Raw genomic sequence first — 17,655 nt, forward strand, 5'->3', positions numbered from 1 at the left:
TGTAACAACAAAATGAATTCAATCTAAATAAAAAAAATCATCATAAAAATAATAATTCTAAACTGGGATATAAAGAAGTGACCGAATTGATAGTTGTGATTTTGGTGAAGAGCATTATGGATTAGGTTGGTATATGCCTCTTGACATAATTATTTATGTTATTGAAAACGATGCTTCACCGTTTTTGGAAACAAGTTGACGTTAGAGCTCATTTAATTTAGTTCTTTTATTAGGCAGGTTTGAGATCGATGTAAGTATGTGTGTCACATTTTTTTTGGAGCTTATACTGTTATAGACATCGATAGATATGTTCATTATGTTATAATACTATCAATGATAGTGTGATTAATTGAATTATTGGAATGAACCATTAATTAGTGATGTTTTGAAATGCGTGTTGTTGGCATCATTGAAGGTCTGGAAATGGACGAGACTAAAACCCACAAGAAAACTGAATCAAAAATTATTTTTGAAATATATACTGTATTAGAGAGAAAGAGAGATAATTTCACTATAGTCCATGATGCCTAATTAATTTTATTAGGTGTTGCGTTAGTGTGCTAACTAATTCACAGTAATAACTAATGTTAACTTTCAATTCAGTGTATTAAAATTATCAACAAAGACATAATTATACAATACAACATGTAAATTTAAATATCAACACAAATACATAAGTTTATCAACACAACAAGATTGATAAATTTATGTATTTGTATTAATTTTTAATGTACAGAATTGATATTAGTTATTAAGTTGATTGAATCTGATTTATCGAGTATTTGTAACGGGTAAAGAATTCTGATCCTAATTAATAATTTTGGTCATCAATCATCATAAGTTCTTGAAATAAACAATGTTCAAGTGCTAAATAATCAACCAATTTTTTAGTGTTTCACATTGAGACATATGAATCACGACTCAATCTTGATTCGTATCAACTAAGAACCCCACATTTGACAACAAATGATGTTGTTTGAAATTGCTAGAGAATAAATTGACCATTATTAAACTAAATGAAAACCAATTTTATCAATCTGAAATATCTTTAAAGCGGTGACAAAATAATAACATGAATCGATAATAAGTTGTTGACAATTAATTATAATTTCGTTGATAAGTGCGTGAGAGGATTCACCCCACTTTAAACAGTAATAAAATCATACCCAAAGGAAAGTTCATATCATAATGGGAGATCTCGAGGAGATCACACGATTACACATAGCCCAACATATATTAATCGGAAATGTCTTCACCAAATTGTGTTATTAATAAATGAGTATAGTACTATTTCGGTGTCTCTCATATGGTCGATTTATGATTTTGGTCTAGAACATTTACTTTTTAAAAAGTAAGTCCAAAACAAATGAAAAATGATATTGTTTGCATCCATTTTTGACGGAACCATTAATTCTAGACAGTCAACAGTCATTTAGCGAAAATTTGACTAGCTTAGACTTAATCTGAGATTATTAGTTGGTTAATATTATGTTAATTATTTTTCTAAATAATTGAATATTAGAATTTGAAATAAAAAAATAAATCTCCTCTTTCTTCCAAAATTAAAACCCTCAATTCTTCCAAAATTTTCTAAGCCTGAAAAATACGAAACGTCCTCTCTTTTCTATCTTCTCTCGCACCCCTCTCCTAAGAACCCTAGCTCCGATTCCGACCAAGAAGCCCGATTCCAACCGATTATTGTTAGTTTTCATGAGTTGGATTACGCCCAACTCGCTGTTCCGTCACGCCGACGATCTCGGTGAAGTGAAACACGCTTACTCGAGAAGTCCGCCTGACAAACAAGGAGCGTCGGCTTCGTCGGATGTTGTGGGTTCAAACCCTAGTTCTTCTCCTCCGGCTCCAGAAGTCCGTTGTTCTCTGATTACAGAAGTTGAAGACGACGAGGAAGCAAGTCGAAAAATGAACCCTAGTCCTTCAGTGGACGACATTATTTTTTTGTAGATGTAACTGTGGTTGTTTTTGAGCGTGTATCAGGTGTAAATGGCTTATGACAATATGACTGTTGTTTTTGATGCAGTACCTTATGCCTATGGCTTTTTGATCGTGTAAATGTTCAGGACCAATTCGAAGTAAAAAAATGAATATGAAGGACCACTTTGTATTGTATTTTGTTGTCCATTTATTGGTTCAATTTGATGTCAGTTTATTAACATAGTCGACGAAGAAACAATCACACACGAAGAATGTTCAGGACCAAATGGAAGTAAAAAATTTATATGAAGGACTACTTTGTCAGTTTGTCTACTAGAGACTTCTCTATATTATTCTCTTTCTTACTTTTCTTTCTATCCATTTTAACTATTTGTTGTCATTTTTCCAAAATGAGGGATAAAAATAGAATATCTCAAAACTTTAAATGATTATAACTATTTCAATTTAAATTATTTTTTCACACAACTTACATCAAATTAAAGATAATTTTATAAGGATTCCAACGAGATCTTACATGTATATGTTTCGATGTTAAAATTTTTAAAACTTTTTAAATTTTCATATAATTTCGACATACAGCTTTATGTCAATATAGAGAACATAATATGTCAACATAATGTGTACAATGTCAATATTAAATTGTGTTGACGTGTTCAATGTATTGTGTTGATATCTTTAATACACTATATTGACATTGCGATTTAAAACCCTAAATGTGGTGTTAATCTTATATTTTTAATATTAAAATATAAAAAAATGAAATTACATGGCAAATTATAGGTCATTAGATCTCTTAATTTATGTAATTCTAAATTAATTGTAGTTAGCAACTAAGGGGTGAATTAGCAGTTGATCATACCCTTAGAAAGGGATGTGGTATACAGCGGTGTGTTGGACTGTAACTGAGGCCGCATTTGGTATTCCTTTGGATACATGTTTCTGAACCGGTGATTGGAGATATGTGATCACCACAATATGGATTCTTTGCTAACCAGAGACTCCTCTTGCTAATTGGATTGTAACACCCCGACTTTTTACCCTAAGGCTTAGAACATCGATCTATATATAAATATAAGTTTCGCGTCTAAATTTTCTTATTATTATTACTTCTTGTTATAATTAATCGTTGTGAGGTATATGTAGAGTAGTGAACAAAAATAGTAATAGTCAATATAGATGGTTGCTCTAATGAAAGTCCGTTTGTGAAGACCGAGTTTCAAATAAAAGTCCGTACACGAATTCAACGTTTAAGTAAATATCTTAAAAAAATAAAATACTCTCCATGCCCTCCGGATCTTGCGCAATAGCCACGTCTTGAACCCCGATACCTACACGAATGGATAAGAAGCGTGTCAAATCAAGACGAGACAATCGACGAAATCAAATCACATCAATCACGCAAACCAAACAGCGGCTCACGTTTTCCAAACGACGGCTCACGCCTTTTTTAAGTGACGAGACATAATATTCTTGCCATTTTTGGCATGACGAATGATTGACGAGACAACTTACCTCATTTGGCAAAAAGTCCATGACCCTTGGACAATTCATTCTCTTCATAAATCAAGCTTCTAACCATGTAAAATCATGCATCATTTTCCTCTATAAATACCACACCATTTCATGATTCTACCCTTTTGATTCACCATCTAAATTCTCCAAACAAAACTCATCTCAAGAAATGATGCTAGTATGTGCTTGAAGAAGGAGGATTAAGTCTTTATACACTACATTCCTTTCTTCCTCAAGGTATTTATCCTTAACCATTTAAATTCCTAAGATTTACTTCACATTTGCTTTCATTACATCATGTAGTAAAACTTATCCAATTACTCTCATCTTTATCAACATTGCTAGACCAAGTTTTCCTTAGACCTTGAACATTGGACTCTTAGTCAATACCATTGCTACACTTTTTTTTTCTATATACATGGATACGGCTTCTAAACCAACTTTACAATCAAATGTATCCAAAGTGTTTTCATAACATTAGCCCATAACATGTTCAAAGAAACATAGAATGCTCAAGATATAAATTAGATAACAAAGAAGTAAAGAACTTAGCTTTTAAGAGTGCACCGTTGGACACCGAACTACCGGAAAGCGCCGCTACTGTCACCCGGAGCAGCCACTGCTGCTGCTGCTATCACTCGGCGGCGGCAGACCGGCGGCGGCGACAGATCGGCGGCGGCGGCAGTCCAGCGGCGGCAGCGGCAGTTTTCCGGCGATTCGCGACGAAATTAACCTCTTTCGACCCCATTTTTCACGATCTATCCGAATCTTCAATTTTCAAGACTTAATTGTTAGTCCTAGGCCTTCAAGTTGAGAAAGTAATGGAAGAAGAAAAAGAAAGGGAGGTGGGGGAAGATCCTACCTCTCGGTCAACGGCGGTGAAACCGCCGTGTAACCACCGGCGACGGCAGCGGCGGCCCGGCAGCGGCGGCAGAGGCGGTGGCCCGCCATGGCGTAGAGAGAGAGAGAGAGGCCGAGAGAGAGAGAGGGGCCGAGAGAGAGAGGGGAGAGAGGAGAGAGATGACCGGCGGCCGGCGTCGCTCGCCGGCGACGCCAAGACCGCCGGCAGAGAGGGAGAGAGAGACCGCGAGAGAGGGAGAGAGGGAGAGAGGGAGGCGCCCCTCTTCTTCTTCTTTTCTTCTAGGATTGGTGGAGTGTAGGGTTTCCTATTTTATTTGGGTATTGGGCCTCTCCTTTGGGCCAAGTAATTAAATGAGAAAGATGGTTCCTTAATTATTTCTTTTGGGCCAAGAATTTAAAGCAAATGAGAAGTTTGGGCTTTGATGCATAAGTAATAGAATGAACCTTATCTCTTAATTTTGGATTTATATTTCTTGAAATGTGTGAAGCTTTTAAATAATTAATCTTATGGTAAATTAATGTCTTGCCCTCCTTAATTAATTAATTAAATTTTCTTGAAGATAAGAATGTATGGATTTAATGAACCCTCTCCCAAATAATTATTTAATTACTTCAAGGTTGCTTATAAAATAAAGATCCACTTTTCTTAAGTGAAATGAAGTGAAGCACCACAAACATAGGACGCATACTCCATGTAGGATCATGTCATGTCATGCACCTTGTGTATGTTCATAAAACTAATTTAAATCATTATACTATTTCAAGAAGGGCGTGTTCGCGGGGTTTGATTTCCAAGGCCAAGCTTTGTAGCATTTCTTTCGGAAGCTTTGAGGTGGGCTTTATATCCAACACATTAAGTGTGGATAAAATTATCAAATATATGAAATGATTTTTGTTTGATAAAATTTGCACTTACTTTTTTTTAAAATGTTATCATGCCATAAATTATGTGTTTTATGATGCCTATCTGCTTGGCGATGCCAAAGGAATGAATGAATGAAACGAATTCGGCTCCAATAGGACCAAGATCCTATTCGAGTTAATGTGCACGAAGGAATGGACCGTGAGTCATCGTAAGGGTTGGCCGGTCAATGTGATCGTGGAAGGTGGCCACCTTCCCGACACGGAATGAGCCATCAGATATGGCGGATGGATGGAATGAACCATCAGATATGGCGGATGGATGGAATGAACTTAGCTTGATCAAGCGAACTTTATGAAAATGAATTTAGTAAGCTCGGGCCTTTAAGAAAACCCCCGTGTGTTACTGTGATGGCATGATAATAACTTTTTCTTATATATGTATCTTTCGGCAATGTGTTCACTGAGTACCCCGTACTCAGCCCTGCATGTATTTCTAAATGTGCAGGTTGAGCAAGTGATGAACTGGTGGCTGAGTGGAGTTGGTGGTCGTATTATCTCTTTTGTAGGATTTTCGTGGCATGTGTCTTCATACACATGACCACATGGTTACAACTCCTTCCGCTGTGTTTTTTTTTGTCGTAGTATTTTGTAGTAGATGGGTCATAGGAAAAACGATCAGTAACGAGTGATCCGTGATAAACACTCTTTCAAATTCTCATGATCTTTATTGTCTCGTGAACATTTTTCATCTTATGAAGAAATATTTGTGTCTTATCATAAATTCTTTCATCCCCTTTCTTTCCCCTCTTCTTAATTCCCTCCCCTGGTCATGGTTAACTGGGCAATGCTATCCTTAGCAAGGCGCGGTCGTGACATGGATCACCACAATTGATCACTTTTTGGTAGAGGAAACCAAAATAATCATATACATTAGAAAGAAAATAATAGGATTAGTGTTCTAAATCAAACACCTGAAATACTACCAAATACTCTTACAAAATACTCCCTCAGTCTCGGATAATTCGGGTCACTTTGACTAGGCACGTGTTTTAAGAATTGTAATGAAAAATGGGTTGAAAAAGTTAGTGGAATGTGGGTCCTACCTTCATATATTAGTTTTATAATAAAATGTGAGTAGGAATGAGTTAGTGGAATATATGGTCCACTACCAGAAATGGTAAAAGTGAAATGGGACAAATTATGTGGGACAGACCGAAATAGAAAACTGGGACGAATTATCCGGGATGGAGGGAGTACTATAATAGTACTATATAAGGAAACTTAAGAAGATGATTACAACAATAATATCTCCCAGTCTAAGGTGAAATCCAACTCCCTTCATACTCAATGATATCTTCATCCGAGGCCGAGCTCCCAGGCAACTTGAAACGTCTGATGAATTTTTGAGCACGGTAATCATACAAAATCACTCCACCGTCTTTACGACCTCTAAGAACCACACATTCACCATTCCTCCAAATTGGAATATCATCACTACTCTCAATATTGAACTTCAAAAAGGAATGTAGTTGCACATTTTTGACATTATTCGAAACAAACTCACTTCCTTCACCGCTAGACTCATAAACCTTCAACTTCTATCTGTCTACAACGAGGATAACAAAAGAGTAGTCACCCTTTGCAAGTATCGCAGACTCCTTAAATGAGTTGTCAAGTACTTCATCACCCATTCTTGGACAACGATTTTATGGATTTCTCAATAAACAAATCTCGATAAACATCCAATTTACTCCAAGAATTCGTCCTTGCTGAATACAGATTGGCATAGAAACTGCTGAACTCCATGCACCGGATCAACTGCACCACTTTGTAATGTTCGTCGAACTCAGTCCCACATAGTGATCACAACATAAGAACTCTGTATTATGGTAGTCAAGGGTATAGTAAGGATTAAGTGGTAGAATCTTGATTTGACCTAAAAAAGGATTGCATATTCAATTTCTGACATGTTAGGAGAACTTAGGCAGACTAGACCGTTGACCGCCTCGGATACTACTCTTATGTCCATAGGCAGGGGAAAGTCGTGTGACTTCAACGACGTCTTCCCGTTGTCTAACAGATTCATTGATACTTTCTTCCTATTAATTCCATGATCTATACCAAAAGTAAACCACTGATTAAGATTTGACAATCATAATCAAAATTTTAATTACAAATAAATATCCACTTTTAAAACACTAGTATAATTTATAGACTAAAGTCCATAATTAGTCATCTTTATTTACTCTAAAATACTTTTTGATCCTTTTCATTGAGTTTGTTATCTTTTGTTCTCAAACTATGTTATCTATACATATATAAAGGGAGAGTTTTGAAGGTATTTATGGAATTACCAAGGGAAGTTTTGAGGGTATTTATGGAATTACAATTCTTGATACTAGAATGATAATTCTATTTACTACGTACATTGGGTTGTACATTTATAAATAAAGTTGTGCTTTTAATTTTTTGTGTTCTATATTTATATAATGTAGATTTTAGTGTATAGTGGAAATTGCTTACACAAGTGATTTGTATAAGAAAAAAGGTATACAATGAAAAATACAAGTTTAATTATCATTGTGATATAAAATTATGCGAAAAAAATGATCACAAATCAATCGCTTTGTTTTCTGCTTCTACTCAATCATATTATTTGTGTGTCGAGGCTCTCAAAAAAATGATCAAAATGATTGGTCACCATTTTGTATTATTATGAGAAGGCTGTATTATTATGAGAAGGCATGTCAACCGTTTTTCATATTAATTTAGGCAATACAAATATATGAGTCATGCTTATGCGTAATCATGATGGATATTTATTTTTTTAAATCACTTGTATAAGATATTTATTTTTTTAAATATAGCTTCATCATTTTATATGAAGAATGGTCGAATGGAAGTTTAAAAATTGAAATAGGCGTTGCATATTAATTGTCCAAAACATAACTCCCATCATCATTGTATATATCAATATTTGTCATTACTCCATATAAATTGCTCAAAAAATAACTCCCATCATCATTGTGTGCATCAAATGCACATCTTATACGTGGAGAATGTGAGAAGTTTGAAAGGAGGCTCATGGTTCATTTTTTGCCCTATAAATATGACATTTGGTCTATCTCCACATACCTACATACCTTATACAACTCAAGCTTCATCTTTTTGTTATTCCCACGAGTAGCAAGGTTGATACCATGGAACCATTCCACACGTTGCTCGATGATCAGCTAACGAAAACTAATTCGATTATCAAAGTCCGTTGTATTCACATCTATGAAGTTGTCGCTCCTAGAGACAAAACCAATATCGTGAGTTTAGAATGTGTGCTTCACGATCGAATGGTATGTTGTTTTGTGCTTTTTAGTTATGATTTTGTAAGTTATATGAAATCATTATGTTGGGTCTAGAGTGACTGGTCCAATTTATCTGGCCCATAGCAACAAGCCCAGACTTAGGGCCCAAGTTAGAGAGTTTGTTGAATTAAGCTGAGCAGCTCATTTAGTTACATCAGTTTGTTGAAGTAAGCTGAGCAGCTCAACAAGGCCATCGATGACCTTGGAAACATAGATGTCAAGATTGAAGACGAAGACAAGGCCATCTTGCTTCTGAATGCTCTCCCAAAATCTTACGATCACTTAAAGGATGCTATATTATATGGGAGAGAGAAGGCCATCACCCTTGATGAAGTTCAATGTGTTTTGAAAGCCAAGGAGCTGCAAAAGACCTCTGGTAATGCAAGCTCTGATCAGGCTCCAGAGGCACTCGTTGTGAAGAAATTCAAGCACAAGAAGCAATCAAAGGGAAAAGAGAATCAAGGTTTCAAGCCCCAACACTCTAATCAAAAGTCTGGGGATGAAAGTAAGGAGACAAGAAAATGCCACTGGTGTCAAAAGCCCGACTACCTCAAGAAGAATTGCTTCGCGTGGAAGAAGAGACAAGCTGAGTCCAATAATGATCAGAACACTGCCAATTGTACAGCGGAATTGGAGCCAGCCCATGTTATGAATGTGGCTGAGAAGCAGATATCAGACTCCTGGATCATGGACTCCGGGTGCTCATTCCACATATGCTCGCACAAGGATTGGTTTGAAGATCTCACTGATGCTGATGGAACAGTGTTGCTAGGCAACAATCAGGTATGTACTATAAAGGGATTGGTAATATTCGTTTTAAAGTACAAGATGGATCAGTGAAGGTGTTGACTTGTGTGAGGTTTATACCTAGTATTAAAAGGAACCTTGTATCTCTAGGCATACTGGATTTCAAGGGGTATTCTTTTGTGGTTTCTAGTGGATGCATGAAGGTATTGTCTGGGGGCACTATTGTTATGATGGCCTCTAGAAGAAATAGGTTGTATTATCTTGATGCTGTTGTTGTTGTAGGGAATTCTTGTTTCTCTGAGGATTCTGGTATGGCTTTGTGGCATAAGAGGCTTGGCCATGTAGGAGAGAAAGGGCTTAAAGGAGCTTGTTAACAAGGGCATTTTCAAGTTCAGTGATCAAGAAACTGTTAAAATGTATGAGTCTTGTTTGCTAGGAAAGGAAAAGAAGTTGCCCTATGGCTCTGGCAAGCACACTTCCACCAAGCCCCTTGACTATTGTCATAGTGATCTCTGGGGAACTTAAGTCCACAGGGGGTGGAAGATATTTCTTGAGCATCATTGATGATTTCAGCAGAAAAGTCTGGGTATGGATCTTAAAAGAGAAATCAGAAACTTTTGATAGGTTCAAGACATGGTGCAAGGCTGTTGAGGTTGAGAAACTATGGTCTGAAGTGCTTAAGGACAAGGACAGATAATGGCTTAGAGTTCCTATCAAATGAATTTGATTCTTTCTGCAAGGTGAAGGGTATTAAAAGGCACAGAACCGCACCAGGCAATCCTCAACAAAATGGGACTGCAGAGACCCTTCTTGAGAGGGTGAGGTGCATGATGCTCACTGCAGGTGTACCCAAGAAGTTCTGGGCAGAGGCTGTATTCTAAGCTAATCAATAAGTGTCCGAGTACAGCTATAGCTCATGACACACCAGACAACATGTGGTATGGAAACCTTGGTGGGTATCAGAAACTGAAGATCTTTGGTTGCAGGGCTTTTGCCCATATCAAACAGGGGAAATTGGAGCCAAGGGCTCTAAAGTGGGTTCTTGTTTTGAGGTCACAGATTCAGCAGAGGCCAATATCTTGTAAGTGGATTTACAAGAAGAAGGTGGAGGCTTCTGAAAATGATAATGTCAGATTCAAGGCAAGGATAGTTGCAAGAGGTTTCACTCAAGAGGAAGGGGTTGACTACACTGAAGTCTTCTCACCTGTAGTTAAACACAGTTCTATCCGAATCCTACTTGCACTTTGATAAGTAATTTTCTAAGCCTTGATTACTGGTCAGTATGTCGTGAAATGCATGTATTATCTGCAAAACAGTTGCTCAAGTGTGCAAGATTAAAGGATCCAAGTCAGTAGGAGACGATTCAGGTGACGCAAGTGAAATGGGCGCTAGAAGGGTGCAATACTGACCATGGTGCATGCCAGAGAAAAGGCTCGAGATGGAGAAGAATGATAGTTGGGATGATCATTAACAAGGGCATAAAAGTCAAAACATGAAGAAAGTCTACCCGAAAAGTAAAGGCAAGCCTCCCTATAAAAGAAGCCACTTGGAGAGAGAGAAGGAGTTCGGGTTTTTTAGCTCTTGTTTCAATGATACACTGAGTAGAATTCTCTCTAGAAGATCAGTTCCTTCAGCATTATCCAATCTCTCGTTCCTCGCCGCAGCCATGGTCACTTGACGTCCAAGAGTCTGCCGGAGAAGTCATCGATTCACCGTTCCAGCCAGTTATCGTAGTAGTATAGCAGTATCATCGCCCGGAGTGGCCAAAACAATCGTTATTTGCTTTCTAGTTTAATCCTTACTTGTTTCGTCGTTGTTTTTGTTACAAACACTCGTCGCTGTTGCCTTTTGAAGTACTTTGTTATTTTCCAACGTTTACGTTATGAAGTTCTTATTTCGCATGTCGCTTTGGTTCGAGTTTGCTTCATTCTGCCTAGGAAAGTTAGATCTAGTTATAGCTTTTAATTTCTAAGTGTTTTCTTATCTGGAGTTGTCGAATTAAAGTTGCAGTTATGTTTAGTCAAATTTCCGTGCATGAGTTTCTTTTCTGTGACGTGATTACCACCTTGTATGTCAGTCAGTAGAAGTAAAATTGCAGTTTCATCATTTAATTTAAGTTTTAGCATTTTAATCAATGGATCTTGAGTTTGAGTTTATGAGTCTGAAGTTTAGTTATGGTGTTTGTGTTCATATGATTTTTGTCAATACTTGGTGAAGAAGAAAACGTCAAAATCAACTTTAGTTTGGACCACTTTTACCTTTAAGTTACTTTTGCTTTTGTTCCCTACTTTTTAGTTGTACTATCCAGACCTGTCAGAGAGCCCCAACCACCAAATATACCTTGTTGTCTAATTTTCCTCTTTTAGTAACTGCCTACTTTCCATATGCCTCTGAGACACCTTGTCCCCTATTTTCACGAACACCACCATATGCCTGTTATTTTCACGCCTACTTGTCAGTAGAGTACCACCTTTATTTCTTGTCTAGGTAAAATCTCATCCCAAGCGTGGTAGCTAACCAAAACACCCAGGAAAGTCACCGCAGTTATCAAAATGTGTCCATCCTCGTGGGATTCGACCCCTACCTCCATTATACTAATCAGTAGAAGTGGGTTGAGGAAACTTATTGAAGCCAGGTCCCGGTTGTCGTACCAACGACTCAGCTGGGTCGGGAATCTCTTCCTGATTAGTTGGATACACATAAATTTACATACGAAGGCAGTCAAAGAGGCCAAATGGTTGAAGGGGATATTGGGAGACTTTGGGGTGATTCAAGAGGCAGTGACAATACTTTGTGACAACAACAGCGCTATAAGTTTGGCCAAGCATCAAACCTTTCACGAGAGAAGTAAGCATATTGATATAAAGCTGCACTTTGTGAGAGATGAGATTGGAAAAGGTGTGGTGACTGTGAGAAAGGTTCACACATCAGAACGCAACAGATATGATGACAAAGGCTCTACCAAGTGCCAAGTTTGAGCATTGCTTAGACTTGGTTAACTTGATTGCTCGAAGATGAGGGTACTTAAATGAAGGTGGAGATGGTTCATGGATGCAGTCAAGGTGGAGTTTGTTGGGTCTAGAGTGACTGATCCAATTTATCCGGCCCATAGCAACAAGCCCAGACTTAGGGCCCAAGTCAGAGAGTTTGTTGAAGTAAGCTGAGCAGCTCATTTAGTTACATCAGTTGAGAGAGTTTTCCCCCTTTTTCTCCTACGGTATATAATCTGTGAAATTAGGGATTCTAGAGTAGTTCTTCTCTGTATCTCAGTTACAATTCAAGATTAGTTAGCTAAGTGAGTTTTCACAATCGAGTTGTGTTCTTCGATTGAGTAGTTAGCTTGAGGAATTGTGAGCTGTTGTAATCTGTTCTTTGATTGTGTTTGTGGAATAAAATCGTCCCATCCTTCGTCCGTGGATGTAGATCCTTTTGTGGATTGAACCACGTTAATTCTTTGCATCGTTTACATTTGATCGAATCAAGATTCTCGTTCATCACATTAGCTATGGACTTTTTTTGTGTTCAGGGCATAAGGATTCAAGAAACCATTCCACGCATTCTACACGCAAGGTTTGGCGCACTAATAAGGGAAGGGGGTATTTTTCGTATACGCAATTTTCTCGTGAGGCAAAATCGTCCTCGCAATCCAGTTACAAATCATGCATACCACATTAAGATGATTTCAAGCACACAAATGTCTGAAGTTAATGAGCCTCAATTTCCAAAAATGCATTTTAATTTTAAGTCATTTGAGGAGATTATGCAGATTGGTAATGTATGTGATGAACCACTTTTTGGTAAGTTTAGCATCTTTAACTTTACTTTACACTTTATTGGTCCACGGTTCTTACCTTTATATTTTTGCAGACATCATCGGTGTGGTTGTCGACACTGGAAAAAATGTTAAGCATTTTACAACTAAACTCATCGAGATTCGGCTATTAGATGCTGAGTAAGTGTTGAAAATGGTTTTGCTTTGTTATTTTTAGAACATATTAACATGCTTTTTTGCACATTGTGGGGAGATGTTGTTGACTCCTATCTTCAACAACCGGAAAGAATTAAAGGAAAAATGCCTATTATTATTGTCCAATTTTGCAAGCCAACTTTGTTTTGCGGTAAGTGTCATTTTTTGTATTAAATATATGTAATTTTCTACTGCGACAAATTACTAACTTTAAAAATTTTAATTTTAGGCACGATTCGTGTGAGTACGCACTTTAATACATCTAGGGTTTACATCAACCAAGATATGGTTGAGATTTCCAGTTTCAAAGAGAGGTAAAACTTTTTATTGTAGTATTGCCTCTACGTGAAATGTTAATGCTCTTAACATCCACATGATATCTTCATAGGATTTCCGGTGATGCCGCTTTTTTGTCTCAAGAAGCAATTTTTCGTTTTAATGATGCAAGGGTTTCTAATGAATTTGATGACTTGGTCGTAAAGACCCTTGCAGATGTACAAGAAGATGTGGTCATTTTTTCCCCTTTCTATTTGCTATTTTTGATTCTTTATATATTACTTTTATTTCACTTAAAATTAAATATTGTATTCTATAGGATGGTTCTTACTGGATTTGTTGTAGAATTGAAAATGTTGAGTATCACTATAGACAATGGTCATACATGGCATGTAAACAATGTGTCAAAAAGGTTGTGAAGCTTGAGAATGGGTTCACCTGTGATAAATGCGATAATTCTGATGGGATTGTCGTTCCGAGGTTTAGTATTTCCCATTGCTTATCATCATTTATATTTGTTTCCGCATTTGACCTGTCTACTTGCTTTCGTTTTGCAAGTTCCAGTTCATTGTGAACGTTGTTGACGGTAGTAGCAATGCCTCATTGCTATTATGGGATCGAGAATGTGTCCAACTATTGGGGAAAAAAGTTGATGAAATTCGACTTGGCCATGAAGAGGTATTTTGGTGATATACCAAATTATTTATGGACCTTTACTTACATGTTGATTTTATATATATTTTTTATTTTTTCTAGCTTGGAGCTGATGAATATATTCCTCCTGAGATTGAAGAAAAGCTCTTGGGGCAAACTTTACTTTTTAGAATCAATGTGAAAAAAATACTGAGTATTGGATTGATAATCCATACACTGTGAATAAAATTTGCAATGACCCTCAAATCGTCGAGAAGTATGCCCTTCCAACTTTGGACTCAAGGAGTTCAGATTCACGATTGGAAATTTCTCCCACTTTGGAAGGGGCTTCTCCGGTAACGATTTGGTCCCAAATTAATTTTATGTTTTTTTTTTACACTTCCATGTACTAATGTTTACATTTCTATTCAGTTTGCTGGAAAGGGTGTTGTTCTCCATGGCTCTACCTCTGGTACCAACGACACTCGTACTAAATTGATTGCTAAAGATTCATGGAAAAGAATTTTGGATGTTGAAATTTTAGGAGAAACGACGGTCGTTGTTGGTGAGCAGAAGAAATTAATGATCAAACAGGAGAAGAATTAGTTTATAGAAAGTTATTTTCATTAGCTGAACTCCCATGGATCTGTTTTTTATTATGCTTTTTGGTATTAGCTATTGTTTTTCCAATTATTAGGTTGGCATCATTGCTTTATGTGATGGGCAATGAGCATTTGTTATGTGCATTTCTATATTATTATTATTATTGAGGTTTTCTGATTATTTTTGGCCGCCCTATTGGAATACAACATGTTATTTGGTAAATGCCATACATAAATTCAACGTTATCGAGCAATTTTATTTTCTTCAAAATATGAAATATTTATTTGAAATAAGAAACAATATCAAACAATTTCCTCATAACATGTAGAAGCAACTTAAACCCGCTAGACACCAACAAAGTTAATGGAGCTCCGGGAATCAAGCAATACAATACTCCTAAAATACACAATAAAATGTAAAAAAGCTTGAGAGATGAGGGAGAATATAATGTACACTACCTTTTATATGCACAAAATGAGAATATAGAAAGACATGACGATATACAATAAAATTAAGATAATGAAGGATAAAAGAAGTGAAAAGCCAAAGGGCTTCTCATGACCACCTTCCATAACTCACGCCATTTATGTATTATTGTATATGAGTCGAAAATTTATATTTCAAAATTTCAGATTTGTGATTCTTTTTTTTTCCATGAGAAGCACTTTGATGGAGTGTGATGACAATAGGAATAAAATTAAAATTGAGGAATATGGATTGTAGATGAGCTTCTGTTTAGAGTATTAATTATTGGTAATTTAGTTTTTGTGTAAATGAGTTATAATTATTTGACCTTTTAAATAATAAAAAAAAGTTAATTGATAGATAAAGTTTTAATTAAAATGGCATTATTATAAATGTTTCCACCTTTTGCTACATGTATAGATGATTATATTCAATTATATATGTATTCAAAAGTTTTACAATGGCATTAATTTTAGTTTTTTCACAAAACTCACAAAATTGAAATTAATGTGTTTTAAAAAAAATATTCCGTTGTGCGAAAAATTGTAGAACTCAACAATCAACATAGTTGTAATTTTTTAAGATGAAATAGGAAATCCTAAAAACAAAGCTAAATTGGACGAGTATGTTTTGTAAGAATTGTGTGCATTTAATGCACAATAGTGATGGAAATTCATTTTCTACTTAATATGCAATCATGTATTGAGACATTTCAATGGTAAAAAAAGTCTAATCGGTTGATAGAAATTACTGCATAATAATAATAATAATGAAAATGCAATTAACAAATTTATTGAATTACCTTAATTCCACTTTATTTGTAACTGTTATAATTATATTAATGCTAATATTCAATGCATTGTTATGGAGTACTAGTTGCCATATAATAAGCATTATTTATCCAACTTTTACATTAATATTCCTACGCAATCAACTTATTGAGATACTAGGGTTGAATTTTACCAATAAACAAAGATGCCAATATTCCTTAAATCATTTAGAAAAAGTGAAAAAGTTTTGTAGAGTTTTTATGATAAATAAGGGAAAGTGAAAAGATTTTTGGTGATAAATGAGCGAAAATATTTTAAAATAGGATCCTTATATTTTAACATATCTTAGGAACTATCTATTAAACGTATTAATATAACTGATAGAAATCCCAATCACAACATTAGCTATAGCACTAAAATAGTTTTAAACTTATATATGATTGGTTAATTAAGAGGTGTTATGGGTTTTGTAACGTTTTGTTTTGTGATATGAATAAGTTTTTACTACCTCCGTCCCCCAAAATTTGCTACACTTTGACCCGACACGGGTTTTAAGAAATGTAATGGAAAGTGAGTTGAAAAAGTTGGTGGGATGTGGGTCATACTTTTAAAGTATTAGTTTTATAATAAAATGTGAGTAGGAATGAGTTAGTGGAATATGAGGTCCACTACCAAAAATGGTAAAAGTGAAGTGTATCAAATTTTCAGAGACGGACCGACATAGTAATGTGTATCAAATTTTCAGGGACGGAGGTAGTAATAACCATTACAATTCTTTAAGTATTTAGTTTACTTTTAGTACTGATTTTTTTTTCTCCTGAATACAGACAATGGAATAACAACTAAAATCTTTACAACCGAAAACGGCTTCTGCACAAGAGGAAATTGCTAAATCCATTTCAGTGGAGCTTCACAACGCAGGTTTGCTTTCAATTTGATATGTAATTGTTTTAAATATTCTTTGAATGGTCATCTTACTGAATCTAGCTTTGCATTTCATTTTTTTAGCATTCATATATGTATTCCATTCTTTCTATTACATTCCTTATACCTTTGAAATACAATTATTTGATTAGATAGGATACAAGTATAGCTTCAACAAAACCTATTTTGGTTCCAATAAACAATACCATTAGGTAAATAGATGCTTCGATAAATGCTAGCAATTTTTTTTTTATTTACCGTTCACATAGCCCTATTGTAAAACACTTTCTTAATATGAGCATATAAATATATTACGGAGGGAGATTTTTATTGATATTTGGCTCATTTGTTGGTCATGATGAATATATTTTAAAGTTGAGGGTTTAAGATTCAGGTTTCAAGGTTTAGGTTTTTAGTGGATAGGATCACTACATTGCAATAAAATGAAGCTCGACTAGGAAGTGTCTCACCAGTGCAATCTTAAATCTTAAATTATAGGTTTTGATAAATAATATCTTAAATCTCATTAGGAGAAGTGGTATACATCCTTTAGGTTTTTTTTTTTTTTTTTTTTAATGTAAATTTGCTTTAGTTATTAGTCTAACAGTCAGAGTCATTTTTCAGTTTTACAAAATGTACTGTATTATTTTCCACATATTTATATTATAGGCGGGCCATATTAGACCTTTAAACTAAAAACAACCATTTTTCTAAAAAAAAA

General features: G+C 35.6%; 1 protein-coding gene and 1 long non-coding RNA gene across 2 annotated transcripts; one reads left to right on the forward strand and one right to left on the reverse strand.

Moving 5' to 3' along the window:
* Positions 1–3,101: 3,101 nt before the first annotated feature.
* LOC125203580 (uncharacterized) lies at positions 3,102–4,603 on the reverse strand. The gene is made up of 2 exons (XR_007173399.2): positions 4,328–4,603; positions 3,102–4,233 (listed from the first exon to the last, which is right to left on the reverse strand). It is a non-coding gene; the product is annotated as an uncharacterized LOC125203580 (long non-coding RNA).
* Positions 4,604–5,086: 483 nt separating this feature from the next.
* On the forward strand, positions 5,087–14,946 carry LOC125208664 (uncharacterized). Its single transcript, XM_089062058.1, has 8 exons — positions 5,087–5,158; positions 12,823–13,093; positions 13,164–13,414; positions 13,493–13,577; positions 13,652–13,772; positions 13,859–14,217; positions 14,296–14,528; positions 14,605–14,946. Exons 3-6 carry the CDS (start codon positions 13,297–13,299, stop codon positions 14,111–14,113), a joined length of 579 nt encoding a protein of 192 aa, XP_088918184.1. The 5' UTR covers positions 5,087–5,158; positions 12,823–13,093; positions 13,164–13,296; the 3' UTR covers positions 14,114–14,217; positions 14,296–14,528; positions 14,605–14,946.
* The last annotated feature ends 2,709 nt before the right edge of the window (positions 14,947–17,655 follow it).

The sequence above is a fragment of the Salvia hispanica genome, chromosome 6 (genome assembly GCF_029641045.1).
Source record: "Salvia hispanica isolate PSC_SH4W2 chromosome 6, Shi_PSC_v1, whole genome shotgun sequence".
NCBI lineage: Eukaryota > Viridiplantae > Streptophyta > Magnoliopsida > Lamiales > Lamiaceae > Salvia > Salvia hispanica.

Excerpts from the sequence above, each read along its gene's own strand:
- LOC125208664 (XM_089062058.1), top strand. The coding sequence starts at position 13,297 with ATGCTTTTTTGCACATTGTGGGGAGATGTTGTTGACTCCTATCTTCAA. Across the intron at positions 13,415-13,492 it reads CAAGCCAACTTTGTTTTGCG|GCACGATTCGTGTGAGTACG; the intron begins GTAAGTGTCATT and ends TTTTAATTTTAG. Across the intron at positions 13,578-13,651 it reads ATTTCCAGTTTCAAAGAGAG|GATTTCCGGTGATGCCGCTT; the intron begins GTAAAACTTTTT and ends ATATCTTCATAG.